The sequence below is a fragment of the Suricata suricatta genome, chromosome 11, assembly GCF_006229205.1.
Source record: "Suricata suricatta isolate VVHF042 chromosome 11, meerkat_22Aug2017_6uvM2_HiC, whole genome shotgun sequence".
Lineage (NCBI taxonomy): Eukaryota > Metazoa > Chordata > Mammalia > Carnivora > Herpestidae > Suricata > Suricata suricatta.
In genome coordinates this window covers 8,605,410-8,625,538 of record NC_043710.1, presented here as the reverse complement: position 1 = coordinate 8,625,538, position 20,129 = coordinate 8,605,410, and the positions used below count along the sequence as shown (strand labels likewise).

Sequence of the window (20,129 nt, the reverse complement as noted above, 5' to 3'; positions counted from 1 at the left end):
TTTGAAGTTTGCTGACTGATGGGCTGCTTGACTGAAGTTAAATCAGACTCATCCATCACCAGCTGGAGGAGAGCAGCTGATTTGCAAGACCTATTAGCAACAGCTCACTAGGGAACCAGTTCTGGGGTGTGGTTTTTTTTGTTGTTGATTTTCTGGGTTTCGCTTTGTTTGTTTTTGTTACCCAAGTAGAGGCTGACGGGTTGGAGAGGTCGGAGGTGGGGGAAATACACAAGCATGGGCAGCAGGGTCCCTGGAGCGCGTGTCGCTAAGCGAAGAGTACGAAGTGACCGAAGTGCTTAATGAATTTCTGCCATGCGCTGTCCGCCGGCTGCCCCCCTCCCTCACAGAGGTGATGGTCTAATGGGGGAGGCAGACAGACAAGCAACCCGTCACCGATAACTTAGTATGAAGAGTGCTGAGAACAGGAAGCTAGAGAGCCCATAAATGCACTGACAGGTGGGGGATGGGGGTTGGGGGGCAGGGAAAAAGAATCCCAAAAAGAAATGCCCCCTAAACTGAAATCCAACTGATGGGGAAGAGAAACCTGCTTAAAAGTCAGGGGGCTGGAGACAGCCGGGAATGTGAAAGAACACTGGAAAGAGCCGGGTGTGGCTCAGAGGCTCACTGTGGAGGTTGACAATGGCCAGAGTGAAAAGTAGGCGAGGTCTTGGGAGACCACAGAGGGAGCCCCCCCCCCCCGCCCCGCAACCCCGAGCCAGAACACAGAAAGGAGACAGACACAGCGCTCTGAGCCACCTCCAAGAGCTTTTCCTACCTGCGTGAACCTGCGTGTGGCTCAGGCGGTCTCAATAAACTGTTCCTATTCAACATCTCACTCTTATTTAGTGAGAGCTAATCAGATACCCATAAACACGGAACGAGTCCAACCCGTGTCTGAACAGAGTAAGCAGGAGACACGCCCTGCCCCCCGTGTTTTTTCCTGTCTTTGCTTCTGCAACCAGCAAAGGTCCTCCGTGATGATGTAACAAGGACATGGCCAGCAAGCTGCGTCAGACACACAGCATCCAACGTTTCCCCTGCAGCGATGGTCAAACGCCGACAGCGAACGTGTCCGCGGGACGAGCTGTGCAGGCTTGTCACCGGGCTGCTGGCTGAGTCGGGGACCGCTATCTAGGGGCAAAAACCCTAGTAATCCAAGGTGTTTATTTCCTTTTGATAAACAGTAATGTGTAATTTCCCATTTCTAGGGACTATGATTACTTCAAACAAAGGGCAGTGACCAAAAGCAGTATTTAGGAGGGTGCAGTTTTCTTCCCTAAGAGGGACTGCAGCTCAGTGAAAAAAATAATTAGAAAAAAAACACAAAAAGCCCTTGGCTAAAAGTATTCATTTGTCTCTTAGATCTGATTCAAATAGAAGTGATTTTTGGAAACCCAGGGTATCCAAATAGAGAAAGAAGAGCAAAAAGCCACCTCCTCCTGCCAGGCCTCCTGGATTACCGGCTCTACCCCCTGCCCTGAGTGGAGTGTGCTCACCTTGGCACTCCTCCCTCCTCACAGCTAAATTCCTAGAATTTATTTTCGAGGAATTTAGACAATCCACAATGGCTGTCTCCATTCTCTCACTTGACCTCCCTAATCTGCCTGAAGGGCCCACTTGAAATTCAAGTTGCGAGCTGAACTTCCACTGTTACAAGTAGAAAATGCTGGGGCATTATTCCACGCTGCCTGTCCTCATCCCAGCCCTCCCCACCGCCCCGGCCACTGGACACAGAGGCCAGAGGCCAGGATGGCCGCCATGCACCCAGGGGGAAACCACGCCCTCAGGTGAAGACCCGGGGCCCAGGCCACAGGGCACTGGCCGAAAGGGCCGGAGGTTGTCAAAAGCTGGGCCAGAGTGGAGACCTCAAGACAGCCAGGGGTCAAATGCCCGCTAGGAGTAGGGGTGCTGAACCCTCAGGGCCCCAGTGGGGAAAACAAGACAGGTACCACCTCTGCAGCCTGTGAGGCTTTGCTCAAAGGCTCTCCTGTCCCCAAAATGCCTGGAGCTGGCCCCCCATCTGTCTAAAATAAACATCTTAAGGGACCCATCCCTGGGGCCCCAAAACCCTCTTTTTTTTTCCAATGTGTATTTATTTTTTAGACAGAGTACAAGCAGGGAAGGGGCAGAGAGAGAGAGGGACAGAGGATCTGAAGTGGGCTCCGCTCTGACGGCAGCGATCAGGAGCCCCATGCGGGGCTCAGACTCATGAACCGTGAGATCACGACCTGAGCCTCGGAGGCTCAACCAACAGAGCCACCCAAGCGCCTCAGCCCTCTTTTTATTTATTTTATTTTTTAATATAATTTATTGTCAAGTTGGCTAACATACAGTGTGCACAGTGTGCTCTTGGTTTGGGGGGGTAGATTCCTGTGATTCATCGCTTACATACAACACTCAGTGCTCATCACAAGTGCCCTCCCCAAGGCCCGTCACCCATTTTCTCCGCCCACCCCCACCCCAGGAACCCTCAGTTTGTTCTCTGTGTTTAAGAGTCTCTTCTGGTTTGGGACACCTGGGTGGCTCAGTCAGTTAAGTGTCCAACTTCAGCTTAGGCCATGATCTCATGGTTAGTGAGTTCCAGCCCCACGTCAGGGTCTGTGCTGACAGCTTAGAGCCTGTAGTTTGCTTCGGATTCTGTGTCTCCCTCTCTCTCTGCCCCTCCTATGATCATGCTCTGTCTCTCTCTGTCTCTCAATGGTAAATAAACGTTAAAAAAAATTTTTTTAAGTCTCATGGTTTGCCTCCTTCCCTCTCTGTTTATAATTATTTTTCGCTCTTTCTTTCCCCTCTCTGTTAAGTTTCTCAAGTTCCACATGAGTGAAAACATATGATGTCTTTCTCAAACTGACTTCTTTCACTCAGCATAATGGCCTCCAGTTCCATCCATGTTGCTGCAAATGGCAGGATTTCATTCTTTCTCATTGCCGAGTAATATGCCATTGCATACATATAAAAACCACATCTTTTATCCATTCGTTGGTTGATGGGCCCAGCCCTCTTTTTAAATGTAAATGTCCCAAAATATTAACGGCTATGGTCCTGGCACTCTCTGGACACCCCCCTCCCCCCTACTATTCGCAATTTAAGTACCCAGCAAGGTAGAGAGGCTAGCGCTCCCGCAGCCCTTGGAGGTGTGGACTTGGCCTCAAGCAACTTCCCAAGAGCCCTCCAGAGTCTTGTCCCCAGTTTCCTACCAATGGTGCCCCTCCCTCCCCCCCCCCCCGTCCCAGTGGCCACCCTCACCACCCTCATGGCAGCCCTGAGGTGGGTAAAACTCAGCCTGACGAAGGGTCAACAGGACCCAAGGATGGACTTGGCAATTGGCAGATCAATGCTCCTTGGATCTGGCCCTCACCCCTCTGCATTCCCTCCCTCTCTCCCTCCCTCCCTCCTACTGCTCTAGGACCCAGAGCTGCTTTGGGAGACCTTTACTGTCTGGACACTGGTGGCCCCGTGATTACAGTATTGGGGGGAGGGGGTGCGGGGAGCTGAAGGGTGTCATCTGGCTTTTGGCTAAAGCAAAAACCAGAGGTTAGACTGGAGTTTGGGGAACAAAGTGACACTGCACGTTTACTGTTTTACTCAGGTTGTAAGTTCTTTGGGGAACCAGGAGGAGCTTAGGGAGATAGGAAGTGAGGCTAAGCTGCCCCCAAAGCCCTCTGCCCTGTCCCTGCTCCTGCGGGTCCTCTCTCCCTGCCTCCCCTCTACACACGAGCTTTCTCGCTCCCACTGTTCAGTCCAAGCTCCCGCCTCCCCTTCTCTCCTCCCAGCTGCCTTCCCCTCCAGGCCCCTGGCCATGATCTTCTGCTTTCCCTGTAGATTTCTATCTGCTTCCTTCTTCCCGAGAGCCCCCATAACCTTGGAATAAAAGGCCAGTGATCCCAGTTGGTGGGGGCCTCAGTTCCTTCCCCTGGGGCGGGACGCAGGTGGCAGGTGGGTGGGGCTTAGGCGCAGATTGGTAGCAAGTCCCAGCTCTAACTGGCCACAGCCCTGGAGCCTTCTGGACCTGGCAGCCGAAGAATAGAAAGGCAGGCTCTCTCCACAGTTGAAAATGACTCTGTTCTGCCCCCAGCTCTTCTCTGAAAGCCCCTCACATTGCCAGGCCCACCCGGGAGAGGGAGGTGAACCCCGCAGGGCCCCAGCCGGCCAGAGCGATGTGCCCAGGCCAGGCCTGCATTCCCACCGCTGGAGGCCGCAGGCTGGAGCGAGCCCAGAGGCTTCCAGGCCAGGCTGCCCAGACAGCGATGGGGGGAGGGGGTCGGGGCCCACAGGGAGTGGGGCTACTTGTAATGCAAATGCTTTGATTGCAGTTACTCCCTCATTTACCACCTGCACAGAAGAGGGAAGACTCCAGAGAAGAAACGACCTGGGGCAACACTGAGCAGGTGGGGGGCTCGCAGAAGCTGAGGGCACTAAACCACTTTGCTTGAGGTCCTGGAGTCTCCTTTCTGCCTCCAAAATGGGCAAATTGATAAGAGCTTTTTCCTTTCCTTTCTGGGCTGGACCAGAAACCAGCTCTCTCCGCGGTCTGGAATTTCATTCCAAGTCCCCCATCCTTCTCTTGCTCCCCGCCCTCCCCCCCACCTCACACTTCCACACCTCATTCCTGTGCGCTCTGATGCTGTGTGTACCCCACAATCCTCTCCAGACCTTGAAACGGTTACCGACTGTTTCTAACATGGTCTTTCCCAGTTCAGAGCAAGCAAAGAGCACGGGCTTCTCAGTCAGACCCAGTTTGAATTCTGCTATATATTAGCTGTGTGACCGTGAACATACTGCTTAACCTCTCTGAGCCTTGGTCTGTCTGTAAGTAAGAAAAAGAATACCTACTTCATGGGGTTGTTGTAGAAACCAAAAGAGACAAAAAGCGTGTGCAATCGTATAGAATGCCTGACACAAAGTATTCTAGAATAATCACTAACACATCGTGTTTACTTTATGTGGAGCACTGTATGTGTTCGTTCGCGTCATCCACACAGCCACGCCAGGAGAGGTACCATATCATCCCTATTTTATAAAGCAGGAAACTGAGACACAGAGAGGTTCAACCACTTGCCCAAGATCACACAGCTAGGGAGAGGAAGAGCTGGTAGATATTATTATTAATTATTATTATTCCCTTACTGGACAATAAGCTCACTGAGGAGAGAGGCTTTGCACATACGTATTGTTTTTTTAATCTTTTTTTTTAACATTTATTCATTTTTGAGAGAGACAGAGTGTGAGTGGAGGACGGGGAGAGAGAGAAGGAGACCCAGAATCCAAAGCAGGCTCCGGGCTGACAGCTCAGAGCCCGATGTGGGGCTCGAGCCCACGAGCTGTGAGACCATGACCTGAGCCGATGTCGGACGCCCAACCGACTAAGCCACCCAGGCACCCCTGCACACACGTATTTAACAAGTACTTCGAAGATATCGTTGAAAGGTCAAGGCCCTACAAATTTCAAGAGACACCTTCCATTTCCTAAAACCTCCCCAGAAAAAGATCCTTAGTTTCCACAGGGAAACAGCAATGGCATCATGGGAAAGGAGGAAAAATAATTATTTTAACTCAGAAGGTTCGCATTGACCTACCGGAGTCCCCTCTTCCCAGCTCTGTGAGTTGAGGCTGATCGCTTCACCTCCCCTAACCTCACCTTTTTTCCTGCCTCCTTGCCTGTAAAGCTGAGAGCCGGGGGTGAGATCTTCAAGCGATAAGGCACTTCACTGGACTAGAATGCCCCGTCCAAAGAGAGGGGCTTTTCATTCTTAACCCTTCCCTACCCTTGCCCCCCTTCCCCCACGGCTGGGATGTGTTTCCATCAAGGCCAGACCTCTCCAGTGTGTGGTGGAAAATAACAGACGGTTTTAAAAAGAACTGAAACCACACTCCTCAGCAGAATGGTCCCCACATTCCCTGTGGCCCATGGCTGTTCCTCTGCATTCAGCCTTGAGAAGCGCTTGTGGCTCCCGGCCACGGCCACGGCCACCGCAGGGCTGTGCAGAGGCTGGTAAACAGCGCATGGCATTCTCCGCCTATGGCAAGCATTCATGCACCGAATTCTTTGTCCTCGTGAGGACAGACAGAGAGCTACTCTGTGCTGGAAAACCAGAGCCCCGTTTGCAAAAGCCCCGGCCGGGGAGCACGCCAAGGCCAAGGCTCACATGCCACCAAGCCCTTGTGCGCTTGCGAAATAAACTGGCCCAAACTTGGACTTCTCGCTTGAAAAACCTTGGGTTAACTTGTTCATTCCAAAGGGAAAGCACGGCACTGGTACAATGGAGAAACTTGGCAATCAGCTCCTTAATCAAGGGCTCCCTGTCCTGCGGGTCCTAAGAAGTGACCCCACACAGCTTCTGTGGTGCTCCAGCCCCAAATGCATAACTGGGATCTAACCAGCGGTAAACAAACAGATCACACAAACCCAGACTGCTGGACGTTTCTAGAGAACCACCGGCCCCGCATATTCGAAAAATATCAATGTCGGGGCACCCAGGTGGCCCAGTCGGTTAAGCATCTGACTCTTGGTTTTGGCTCAGGTCATGATCTCACGATGTGTGGGTTGGCGCATCATCAGGCTCTGCACTAACAGTGTGGAACCTGCTTAGGATTCTCTATCTGTCCCTCTGTCTCTGCCCCTCCCCTGCTCCCTCGCTCTCTCGCTCTCTCTCTCTCTCTCTGGCTCTCTCTCAAGAATAAATAACTTAGGGGCGCCTGGGTGGCTCAGTTAGTTAAGCGACTGACTTTGGCTCAGGTCATGATCTCACGGTTTGTGGGCTTGAGCCCCACATCGGGCTCTGTGCTGACAGCTCAGAGCCTGGAGCCTACTTCAGATTCTGTGTCTCCCTCTCTCTCTGACCCTCCCCTGCTCCTGCTGTCTCTCTCTGTTTCTCAAAAATAAATAAACAACATTAAAAAATTTTTTAAAGAATAAATAACTTAAAACTTAAAAAAATTATGAAAACCCTTTTTAAAAAAAATCAATATCATGAAGGAAAACGAAAAGCGGAAGACCTTTCCAGACTGAAGAAACCAGATGGAAGAGACCATGAGAACTGAATGTCAGGTAGGATCGTGGACATGCGTTGAAGCCAAAATGGGAATAAAGACCTTGGCAAAGGGCAATTATTGGGCAAGGCCTAAAACTTAAAAATGGACTGTCTGTCAGATAAGAATATTCTACCAATGTTAAGTTTTCTGGATTTGCTTACTGTATTGCGTTATTAAAGAAAATGTCCACACGTGTTAAATTACTTGGGAGTGGTCTCTACAATTTACTCTCAACTGAGTCAGCGAAACTGACGGTAATGATAACACATAAAGACAGAGATTAAAACAAACAAGGTAACATTGGTAAAAAAAAAAAAATCTAAGTGAAAGGCATACGGATTATTCCATGGATCACTCTTGCAATGGATGTCTCTGTAGGCTTAAATGCAAAATAAACAGCCTCTAAAAAAGAAAAGAAGGGACCTCAGGGGCACCTGACTGGCTCAGTTGCAGGAGCATGTGACTGCTGAACTCAGGGTCGTGGGTTTGAGCCCCGCCTTGGGGGTAGAGATTACTTAAAAATAAAAATCTTTTTTTTCTTAAGTTAAATAAATGAATAAACAAGCAAAAACTCCCGAACCAACAAACAAATAAAGGAACGTCAGTGACACGCTCAGCTACACCTGCCGGATACTGTCCACGTCACAGCTAACGTGCAGTAGCAGGGCTGAGGCGGGACTTGGCATAGATGAGAGACGCCCCAACAACACGCTAAGTCTCGGCGGAACCCTGGAGACAGAGCAGTAATTCACCAGCGCTGCTGTTGCTCAAAACATTTGATCCAACCTACCAACCACAAAGGAAAATTCTTTGCACTATATTATAATCACACCTTGCTTTCTTTTTAAGTTTTCTAATGTTTTTATTTATTTTTGAGAGAGAGAGAAAGAGAGACAGAGTGAGCAGGGGAGGGTCAGAGAGAGAGGGAGACACAGAATCCGAAGCAGGCTCCAGGCTCTGAGCTGTCAGCACAGAGCCCGATGCGGGGTTCGAACCCACGAACCATGAGATTATGACCTGAGCCAAAGCTGGATGCTCAACCGACTGAGCCACCCAGGTGCCCCAGTCACATCTTGCTTTTGACCCCAAACAGTTCCATCCGCATAATTAACCTAAATTCTGAAAGGATCATAAACTATTGGAACTGGCAACGGCCTTAGAGAATGCATGCCTTGATCCATGTTACAAATGAGGAAAGCGAGGCTGTGAGAGGAAATTTAATTTGCCCAAGGTCACGGCTAATCCTATTGATTCCCAGGCCAGTACTCCTTTGCAGGCTGTGCCCTGGGAACCCTGGAGTATCTTCCAGGCTTTTTGGTTATTTGCAAAAATTCAAGATAAGAAGACTTGTGTTTCCCCAAGGGGAAAAAAATTAACATTTAAGTGGCATTGGGAGCTGTTTGAAAAGAGAGAGAACAAAAGTATTCTTAACAGAACTTTCATAGAAGAACCCCCCAAGTCTACGTGTGTTTGTTTAAAAAAATTTTTTTAAGAATGTGTATTTGGGGCACCTGGGTGGCTCAGTCGGTTAAGCCTCCGACTTAGGGTCAGGTCGGATCTCACGTTCGTGGCTTCGAGCCCCGCATCAGGCTCTGTACTGACAGCTCAGAGCCTGGAGCCTGCTTCTGGTTCTGTGTCTCCTTCTCTCTCTGCCCCTCCCCCTCTCATGCTCTGTCTCTCTCTCTGTATCAAAAATAAATAAAACATTAAAAAAAAGAATGTCTATTTGTCTTTTGAGAAGAGAGGGAGAGAGCAGGGGAGGGGCAGAGAGAGAGGACAACACAGAATTCAAAGCAGGCTCCAGTCTCCGAACTGTCAGCACAGAGCCCGACGCGGGGCTCGAACTCACAAACCCTGAGATCATGACTTGAGCCGAAGCCGGACGCTTAACCGACTGAGCCACCCAGGCGCCCCTAAATGTGTTTGTTGACAACAAAAATTGTCATATTACTTCATGATCAAATACATCCCACGTGATGAGGGCTACTTTCAGAAATCTCAAAATACAGAAATTCAAACTTGCCTAACCGAAAAATGAGAGCATTGGGTCACTGGCCTGGTGATTCTCTACCTGGATCTCCCCCTTCCGAGCCTTTCTCCCTGCTCCTCTGCCTCCAGGAGGCTGGCGCCTTCACCTGCAACACTACACCCACTTGCCCTCCAGGAAGAGACACCGTCAGGAGGAAAGATCATTTCCTCCTGTTTCCCACGGCCAGCACTTTCTGGCAGATGCTGTGGTCCTTTGTGGCTACAGCTCCTGCCCGTGGACCTTCCTCTGCCTTCAGCTCCCACTGGGTTCCAAGGACACCAAGTCTTCCCCAGGCCCCTAGGCAGTCCCAGCTTCCTGCTGTCCCTGTTCCCATCCTCCCCTGTTCCAAATCCCAGATTTAGAAATGAGTTTTTATGAAAGAAAAACATGTACTGGGCCACCAGGGTGGCTCAGTCGGTTAAGCGTCCGACTTCAGCTCAGGTCATGATCTCGAGGCTGGTGGGTTCGAGTCCCAGCTCTCTGCCCGCACAGAGCCTGGAGCCTGCTTCGGATTCTGTGTCTCCCTCTTTCTTTCTCTCTGCCCCTCCCCTGTTCATGTTCTGCCTCTATCTCAAAATTAAATAAACATTTTTTTTTTAATTTTAAATCATTTACTGCCATTTGTGAGCACATGGTGCATTTCAAAGTCATTTGATTTTTGAAATGTCCCCTCAGCCACAAGTCTTTCCACACACTGTCACACTGCCTAAAGCAAGGCACGAGGCGAGGCTGCTGTCCCCGGATAGCTCCGTGCCACCCTGAGGAAGGACCTAGGGGGGACCAGCCCCTTCCTCGGCCTTCAGAGCATAAGACCTCCCGAATCGGGGCCGTGCAGGACTTGGGGGAGCACGTGGAGCACCCTCATCAGGGACTGAGAGAGGGCAGGTGGTGGTGACGAAGGCGTCAAGCAGGAGAGGGCGAGCGGAAAACGGGAGGGGCCGATGGGCCAGGCAAAGAAAAGCCGGCTGGGATGGGTCCTCGACGTGCATCTCCATCCCGCCACCTCCTCCATGCTGCCCCTTCTACGGTAACAGCCGCCACAGGTGGGCAGCTCCTGTTCCCAGGCCACCGGCCCCCAGCCTGGGTCTGATGTTGAAGAGAGCAGCTTAGAGGTTTTTCATGTTTTTAAAAAATGTTTTATTTTTCTTTGAGAGAGAAAAAGGCGAGGAGGGGCAGAGAGAGAGGGAGACACAGAATCAGAAGCAGGCTCCAGGCTCCGAGCTGTCAGCACAGAGCCCGATTCGGAGCTCGAACCCACGAACCATAAGATCATGACCTGAGCTGAAGTTGGCCGATTAACCGACTGAGCCGCCCAGGCGCCCCTCTCATGTTTGGATGGCCAATAGCCATGGTCCTTTCCACCCTACCCGCACCCGGGACTATCCCAGCCATTGAGATGTCACCCTGGGAGCCCAGGGAGCACACTGCCCCCATCACCCCTGGTAGAAGCGTGATTTACACGTGTAGGTTTCCAGTGTTCAAAGTACTCCCAGATCCATCACACCGTCTGGCCTGGGCGGGTCTGTGGAGGTCGGCAGAGGACGATGCTGAGACCATGGGACAGCATAGCTACGTGCTGCTCAAAAGAATACTTATTGAGTGGGGCACCTGGGTGGCTCCATAGGTTAAGCATCCAACTTCGGCTCAGGTCATGATCTCATGGGTCGTGGGTTTGAGCCCCGCATTGGGCTCTGTGCTGACAGCTCAGAGCCGGGAGCCTGTTTCGGATTCTGTGCCTCCCTCTCTCTCTCTGCCCCTCCCCCACTCTTGCTCTGTCTCTGTCTCAAAAATAAACTGTATTAAAATTAAAAAAATAATAATTACTGAGTGACTGGGCCCAGGGAGTCACCACTGGCCTACAGCCCCCTTCTTCAAGCTAAAAAAATGTTAGGGCATCTGAGGGGCTCAGTCGGTTAAGCATCTGACTTCAGCTCAAGTCATGATCTCACAGTTCGTGAGTTTGTGACCCACATCGGGCTCTGAGCTGTAGGTACTCTGTCTCTCTCAAAACTAAATAAACATGAAAAAAAATATAACATTTGAAAAAATGGGAGTTGGTATATTATTGACACCCTGGGTAGTTCTGCCCAGCGAGCCTTGCCAGCGCCCCCCTGGGCGCCCCCCCCCACCGCTGTGTACATGAGTGCACCCCACGGTCACCCACTCGCCCCACCCTCTAGACGCCAGGGCCACACAGCGAGGTAGCACGCGCACTCGGTCCCACCGCACGCCCCGCAGCTCTAGGGATTGGGATTTGAGCCTTGCGTGAGTGAAAGCAGCACCCTCGGAGGGGGCCCAGGTAGGGGGGCAGAGGAGGCAGCTGCGAGCAGGTGTGTGTGCCCGCAGGCACCCGCATACTCTCGCGCTCAAAAGTGTGGGTGGAGGGGTTCGAACCTGCCTCGCTAGGACCCCACACCCACGCTCATGCTCTCAATAAACACACATGCTGTGACAAGGATGCCACACCCTTAAATGTGGTGCCCTTGTACAGTAGACAACCCAAAGACCTGAGCAGACGCCATGGCCCTGTGGATACATATCCCTACTTTACGGGTCAGGAAACTGAGGCTCAAAGAGGCTAAGTGTCTGGTCTCCATCACAAAAGCAGCCGTAGGTCAGTCATCTTAAGAGAAGCAGCAGAGGTTCGAGCACCTCCTTTGTTGCCTCTTTCCAAAACCAAGCGCCACCCTTGGGCTGTGACCTCGGGTCTAGGGGCGATCGGAGAGGTGCAGAGCTGTCTCCCCTGGGAGAAAGGCGGCAGCTCTGGGAGGTGGCGCGACAAAGACCGGATCCAGATATTTTGGTATAAGAAGGCACTGCCCTGGGGCATCTGGGGGGCTCAGTCGGTTGAGCTTCAGGCTCTTGATTTCGGCTCAGGTCATGATCTCACAGTTCGCAGGATCGAGCCCTGCACTGGGCTCAGCACTGTCAGCACAGAGCTTGGGATTCTCTCTCTCCATGTCTCTCTCTAGCCCCCTCCCCGGCTCGTGCATGCATGCACATGCTCTCTCTCACACAAAATAAGTATTAAAAAATAAAAGAAGGCACTGCTCTCTGTTCAGCAAGGACCAACATTAGAAGCTTGTTTCTAGAAGGCTCCCCAACCATGTATCATCTACAGAGCTAAAAACCAAAAGAGGACTTTGGTCAGAAGAGAGTTTTCATTAAGTTTGGTAAAACAAGTAGGAGCCATAAAGACCTCTAATATGAGATCAGCACTCTCTTTTCAAAGAAGAGGAATCTGGGGGGCCTGGGTGCCTCCGTCAGTTAAGCGTCCGACCTCAGCTCAGGTCACCCTCTCACCGTTTGAGCTGGAGCCCCACGTTGGGCTCTGTGCTCAGAGCCTGGAACCTGCTTCAGATTCTGTCTCCCTCTCTCTCTGCCCCTCCCCTGTTCACAGTCTGTCTCTCTCTCAAAAATAAATAGGCATTAAAGAAAAAAATTAAAGGGGCACATGGGTGGCTCAGTTAAGTGTCTGACTTCAGCCTAGGTCAAGGTCTCACTGTTCCCAAGGTCGAACCCGCCTGGAGTCTGTTTCGGATTCTGTGTCTCCCTCTTTCTCTCTGCCCCTCCCCCCCACATGTTCTGTCTCTATATCTCAAAAATAAACATTAAAAAAATTTTTAATTGAAAAACAAAACAAAAGGAATCTGAGGCCCAGACAGGGCAGGGAACTTGGGGCCGCCCAGCAAACCTGTGGCCAAATCAGAAATAGATGGCAGGCCTGTAACTCAGAGCCAGAGAGAGCCCTTTCTACCCCTCCAAAAGGTCTTATGTTCCACTCCCATCGGGATTTTCTTACTCACTCAGAGGTGTTTCTAAAGCACGTATGCACATCTGAGGATGCAAAGTTGGTGGGCGGGTCCTGGCACACAGGCGGGCAGCGTGCCAAGCCTCTCAATTTCTCAGCCATGGCACAGCCAGCCGCACCCGGAGAATCAGGCAGAGAAGACTTCCCTCATTATCCATTAACGAAACTAGCAAGTCCGCCGGCTGCACTGAGTCTGAACTGTCAGGGTGGGTGTGCACACTTCATACCTCCCAACACACAACGCAAAGGCACAAGACATCGGGGTTAATAAACAGCTTTATTTGCCTTCGACAGCATCGATTTCCTTACATTCTCCATTAATTTGCCATTAAAGTGCGGGAAAATCTTCTTAATCACAATAACATTTATTAAAAGAAATCAGAACTCGTTTCAGGAATGTGGCGGTCATGAAGAAAACCTCTCTCTTACAATCCACAGAATGGGGAGCCCCTCGAGTGGAGCCGGTGGGTTGGCCAATCTGCAAACAGATTCTACTTCCTGCTCACCCGCGAGCACCAACCTGACTGGGACCGCCACCCATGGGGGAAAAAAAGCAATGCTACAGAAATCTAAAAACACCCACACGCCCTGCCCGCTGGCTCCTCTCGGCCCTCGCTGGGTGTCTGCTGTTTGAATCGACCCACTCTTAGGAGAAACGGGGTCTGACCCTCCCTACTGCCTTCCACCCCACCCCGCCCTTGCTAACAAAAGCCCCAAAAGTCATTACCATGAAAAAGTGGCTTTCCATTACCCCAACACTAACAATGTTCAGTAAAAATGAGGATAATAAACACAAAAGCTTGCTTAGTAAACAGGAGCTCTCAGCGTTCGATGCAAAAAAGAAAAAAAAGAACCTGAAATCTTACGGCAAATACTGTTGACTCTGCACACGGGCTGGACGAACTTGGAACTCTGCACCTGTCCGGAAAGCGCCTGCCGTGAGCTTAAAGGCGGTTGGCTTTTCAGCGCTTGCTCCTGGCCCAGGCCAGAACTTTGCATTTTGCTGAGGCTGTCTGCCGGCGTGTTTCTCTTTGGAGTTTATATACAAACACACCCAAGGCTGATGGATTTCTATACATATATGTACACCCACACAGAGACCTGCTACTCTTTCTTGGAAACCACGAGTTCCACCTCGGGAAGCTGGATGCCAACCTTATTCCCACTGTCATTGCTAGAAGAAGAGGACAGTCGGGACTTCTTAGAGGCCAAGGACACGCCACTGCCCTGTAACTTGCCTGCCTCGTCATCGCTCCCAGTCACCTCGTAATGACCTTTGCTCTTTGAGCCCAATCCACCGAAGGTACCAAATTTCAGCTTTCCGTGTTTCCCTTTGACTTTCCCGCCTTCCAGTGACACTTCCCCACCTTCGAACTCCAAAGTCCCCGTCGGGGTGGAAGGCGCCGACAGCTCCCTCTCGTCACTGAAGGAATTGGAGCGGTGCCGCGGCTTCTTGCTTTTAAATAAAGAGAATTTGCCTTTGGGCGACGATGTTTCGGCCTCCGCTTCTCCTTCCAGAGAGCCGAGGCTGGCCTTGGAGCTCTTCAGGTCGCCTTTGGACCCTGAGATGGATGCTTCTGGTGAGCCAGTGACACCACCTTTCCCTTTTGGTTTGGAAAAATTGAACTTGGGCATTTTGATTTTGGACTTTTTAAGTTTTACGTCAGACTCTTCCCACTCGCCCTCTCCGGCAGCAGCCTGGCCAGTGACCTCCACTTTGGGGAAGTTAATATCCACCCCCACTTCTCTGCCAACCAGCTCCCGGCCAGAGAAGGTGAATTTGGGGATCTTCATTTTGGGGAATGTTACTTTTCCGGATCTGCTTTCCAAGTGACCTGGAGACGCAGACACACTCAGCCCAGGACCCTGGAGTCCTTCTACCTTTGGTCCTGAGAAATGAAGGCCCCCGGCAAGCTTGGGCACATCTACGTTGAAAGTGGAGGAGGCCTGGGGTCCTTTCCACTCACCCCCAGAACCTTTGACACTCATATGCCCTTCACCCACGCTGACAGCAGGGGAGCTGACACCCCCTGAAGCATCCACACCTCCTTTGATTTTGGGGCCTTTCAAGCTGACACCGAAATCTGACTCAGGAGATGCCACACTGAAGGAAGGCCCCTTCACGCTAATGTCAGGAGCGGCCCCATGGAAACCTATTCCTGAACCTTTCAGATCGCCTTTGACTTCAGGACCAGAAATCTGCCCGGCTGGCAGTTTCACGTTCACACCGGGCAGCTCCACGTCACATCCAGAGGACTTAACCCCAGGCATCTGGAGGTTTCCTTCTAGATCCTGCACACTGATGCCTGGAAGACCTCCTTTCAGCTCCCCAGTGGCCCCGAGGCTCCCTTTTATTTTTGGTCCTTCCAAGTTCAAGTCCATGTCTGGTGCTGAGATTTGAGGGCCAGAGATCTGAGGCCCCTTCAGGTTCAGGCCTCCGAGGTTCACATCCACACCTGGCCCCTTCAGTTCTCCGGTCACTTGGGGCCCCTTGACGTTGATGTCCAAGTCGGACCCAGGAGTGGAGATGCCAAACTGGGGCAATTTCATTTGGGGAAGTTTAATGCCACCTTCAGGTGCCTCCAAACTGAGATCAGGGGCTCCTACTGATATCTTAGGGCATTTGATGTCACCAGAGACAGCCAAGTCTCCCTGCAGGCTTGGTCCCTTCAGGGTCACGTCTGGCGCGCCAAGGTTTAGCGCTGTGGCATCCATCCCCGGCACTTTCACACCATCTCCTTCCATCTTCACCTTTCCACCAACCCCTCGGAGGTCAAGCCCTGGGGCTTGTACCTTCATGCTGGGAAAAGAGGCATCCAGGTCTCCCTTCAAACTTGGTCCTTTCAAATTCAGGTCAAGGTCAGGTCCAGAGACCTTTGGCATAGAGAGGTTCACTGAAGGCAAGTCTACTTTTGGCCCCTTCAGAGACACATCAGGTCCTTCAAGATTCACATCAGGTGCACTCAAGCCTCCTTCAAGAGAGGGCAGCTTGGCATGGACCTCAGCTCCTCCACCTTCCACATTCACACCAGGGACGCCGATCTTGGGCATTGAAAACTTGGGAAACTTGATTTTCGATTCTGGACCTTGCAGATCTATGTCTGGTCCTTCCAGTCCCATACTGGGGACATCACCCTTTATCTTTGGTCCTTTCAAGTTAACGTTCACATCGGGGATGGAGACCTGAGGGGCAGAAATGCCGAACGATGGTGCTTTGACTTTAGCATCTGGGCCTTCAAGATTGATGTCCGGTGCATCCAGCTTTGCCTGCACCCTGGGGCCTTTCAAGTCACCCTCTATTTTGGGGCCTGAAACATCCATACCCGGCACCTTCAACTTGGGAGCCTTCAGCTTGAAGTCAGGACCTTCCACATTAATCCCTGAAGAAATATCCAGATTGGGTGCCTGGATTTCACCCTCTATTTTGGGGCTAGGGAGGGGGGCCTCCGCTTTAAATTTAGGTGATTTAATGTCAAATTCTACATCTGGAAAGTACATCTTTCCAAACATAGGTTTCTTGGTTTTGGGGGATTTCACATCTGGTCCTGCCACATTGATGTCTATATCAGGAGTCTTGAGACTGGCATCAACTTCGCCCCCAGGAACATTCAAATCAAACCCCTGTTTTTTGGCCTTCATTTTAGGACCACTCATGTGAATTTTAGGCATCTTAAACTTACTTTTCTTGCCCTTGCCACCAACACTGATGTCAGGAATCTCAACATTCACTTCTGCCTCAGGAACAGTCACATCCAAGGAAGGTGATTTGACGTCCGCTTTGGGGCTTTTTGCCCCAAATCCAAACTTGGGTTTCTTAAATTTGGGTATTTTAATATCTGGGCCCTCAACATTAATATCTGGGCTCTCCATGTGTACATCTAAGCTTGGAGCTTCTAAATCAACTTTGGGCCCTTTGAGGTCCAGTTCACCACCTTCTAACTTGGGACCAGAAACCCCAATTTTGGGTGTCTTGAGATGCAAATCAACATCAGGTACAGTTACTTTAGGGGCAGAAATATCAAGCGATGGCATCTTCAAATTTGGGCCACTCAGCTTGACATCAGGGCCTTCGATATCCAGACCTGGACCTTTAAGGTCTACTTCTGGGCCTTTGAAAGTACCTTCAATCTTAGGGACAGACACATCAAAATCTCCTTTGACTTTGGATCCTTTCAAATCCAAGTCAACATCAGGCATGGAGATCTTGGGAGCTTTGATATTTATCTCTGGCATCTTGAACTTGGGGCCCTTCAGTTTCACATCTGGACCTTCGATATTGACATCTGGAACATCAACGTCCACCTTGGGTGCTGACACATCAATGTCAGCCTTGGGCAGGTTCACATCCACATCTGGGCCCTCTCCTTTGAAGCCAGGCATGCTGAACTTGGGCATTTTCACCTTGGGCATCTTCAGGTGCCAGTCTGGGCCATGCACATCCACATCTGGGACGTCAATGTCCACTTTGGGGCCCTTGATGTCAACTTCAGGGCCTTTGAGGTCACCTTCCACCTTGGGCAGGGAAACGTCCACATCTCCTTTGACCTTAGGACCTTTCAGATGCAAATCAAAGTCAGGCATGGAGATCTTGGGGGCTTTGATGTTCATCTCAGGCATCTTGAACTTAGGACCCTTCAACTTTCCCTCGGGTCCCTCGATGTTAACATCAGGACCTTCGATGTCCACCTTGGGTGCTGAGACATCAATGTCGGCTTTGGGCAGGTTCACATCCACATCGGGGCCCTCTCCTTTGAAGCCTGGCATGCTGATCTTGGGCATTTTTATCTTGGGCATCTTCAGGTGCCAGTCTGGGCCATGCACATCCACATCTGGGGCATCAATGTCCAGCTTGGGACCTTTGAGGTCCACTTCAGGGCCTTTCAGATCGCCTTCAAACTTGGGAAGGGAAACATCCACATCACCCTTCACCTTGGGGCCCTTCAGGTTTAAGTCAATATCGGGCATGGAAATCTTTGGAGTCTTTAGGTGCATCTCTGGCATCTTTAATTTGGGCCCCTTCAATTTCCCCTCTGAGCCTTCAATGTTAATATCAGGAGTGTCAATGTCCAATTTGGGACCCTTGATGTCCACCTCAGGTCCCTTTAAGTCACCTTCTACTTTTGGCAAAGACACATCCACATCACCTTTCATTTTGGGGCCCTTTAAGTTCAGATCAAAGTCAGGCATGGAAATTTTGGGAGCTTTGATGTTCATCTCTGGCATCTTGAACTTGGGGCCCTTCAGTTTTGCATCTGGACCTTCAATATTCACATCTGGGGCATCAATGTCCACTTTGGGGCCAGAAATATCAATGTCAGCCTGAGGGAGAGTAACATCAACATCTGGGCCCTCACCTTTGAAGCCTGGCATGCTGAACTTGGGCATTTTCACCTTGGGCATTTTCAGGTGCCAGTCTGGGCCATGCACATCCACATCAGGAACATCAATGTCCACTTTAGGGCCTTTGATATCAATCTCTGGCCCTTTCAGATCCCCTTCAACTTTGGGCAGAGAAACATCAACATCACCTTTCATCCTGGGGCCCTTCAAGTTTAAATCAATGTCAGGCATGGAGATCTTGGGAGTTTTGATATTCATGTCAGGCATCTTGAGTTTGGGACCTTTTAAGCCTCCTTCTACACCTTCCACATTGATTTCTGGGCCCTCAATGTCCATTCTGGGACCCTCTATATTAATATCTCCTTTTGGCAGATCCACAGCCATTTCTGGTCCTTCAGCTTTTAAGCCAGGCACACCAAACTTGGGCATTTTCATTTTGGGCATTTTCAAATTCCAATCTGGACCATGAACATCCGCATCAGGTGCATCAAGATGAACTTCTGGTGCCTTAATATCCACTTTGGGTCCTTTTAAGTCACTTTCTAAATTAGGAGCTGTAACATCCAAGTCTCCTTTGACTTTAGGGCCTTTGAGATTTAATTCCACATCAGGCATAGAAACTTTAGGAGATGAAATACTCAGGAAAGGCATTTTGAACTTGGATCCTTTCACTTTTCCTTGGACCTCAACATCGGGGGCATTAATATCAACTTTTGGACCTGTCACATCAATATCCGGCTTTTTAACTTTGACATCCACATCAGGTGTCTGAACTTTGGAGCCCGAAAAATTAAACTTAGGAAGCTTAAAACGTGATTTCTTTGACTTGCCTTCAAGATTGAGCTTAGGACCGGAAATGTCCACTTCTGGACCCTTTACATCCAACTTGGGAGCTTTAATGTCACCTTCTAATTTGGGCCCAGAAACATCAACATCTCCCTTAAGCTTTGGGCCTTTCAAATTCAGGTCAATTTCAGGCATGGAGATCTTGGGCATGTTTACATGCATGTCTGGCATCTTCAGTTTTGGACCTTTTAATTTGCCTTCAGGTCCATGGATGTCAAGATCTGGCGCATCCACATCTATCTTTGGGCCCTTGATGTCAAGAGTAGGTCCTTTTAAATCACCTTCTACTTTTGGAAGGGAAACATCCACCTCTCCTTTCATTTTAGGGCCTTTGAGATTAAGGTCCAAATCAGGCATGGAGATCTTGGGAGCTTTGATATTCATCTCTGGCATCTTGAACTTGGGGCCCTTCAGTTTCGCATCTGGACCTTCAATATTGACATCTGGAACATCAACGTCCACCTTGGGTCCTGACACATCAATGTCAGCCTTGGGCAAGTTCACATCCACATTGGGGCCCTCTCCTTTGAAGCCTGGCATGCTGAACTTGGGCATTTTCACCTTGGGCATCTTCAGGTGCCAGTCTGGGCCGTGAACATCCACATCTGCGACATCAATGTCTGCTTTGGGGCCTTTAATATCTACTTCAGGAACTTTAATCTCACCTTCCACTTTTGGTAAAGACACATCCACATCACCCTTCCCTTTAGGGCCCTTCAGGTTAAGATCAATGTCAGGCATGGAGATCTTGGGAGCTTTGATGTTCATCTCTGGCATCTTGAACTTAGGACCTTTCAACTTTCCCTCTGGTCCTTCAATGTTAATATCAGGGCCTTCAATGTCCACCTTGGGTGCTGACACATCAATGTCAGCCTTGGGCAGGTTCACATCCACATCTGGGCCCTCTCCTTTGAAACCTGGCATGCTGATCTTGGGCATTTTTATCTTGGGCATCTTCAGGTGCCAGTCTGGGCCATGCACATCCACATCTGGGACATCAACGTCCACCTTGGGCCCTTTGATGTCAACTTCAGGGCCTTTGAGGTCACCTTCCACCTTGGGCAGGGAAAC

At 50.4% G+C, this 20,129-nt stretch overlaps 1 protein-coding gene across 18 annotated transcripts in view; it reads right to left on the bottom strand.

The window, feature by feature from the left end:
- The window catches only part of AHNAK (AHNAK nucleoprotein), a 102,389-nt gene that overhangs the window by 53,016 nt on the left and 29,244 nt on the right, over positions 1 to 20,129 (bottom strand). For 13 of the 18 annotated variants that reach the window (XM_029956536.1, XM_029956540.1, XM_029956534.1 and 10 more), the window contains one exon: positions 13,131 to 20,129. The exons of 2 other annotated variants lie outside the window; for them this stretch is intronic. In XM_029956536.1, the coding sequence (XP_029812396.1) occupies positions 13,977 to 20,129 (6,153 nt within the window). In that variant the 3' untranslated portion in view covers positions 13,131 to 13,976. Of the gene's footprint in view, positions 1 to 13,130 lie in introns of those variants that run through there. 3 more of the 18 variants (XM_029956547.1, XM_029956543.1, XM_029956544.1) reach the window with 3 other exon arrangements.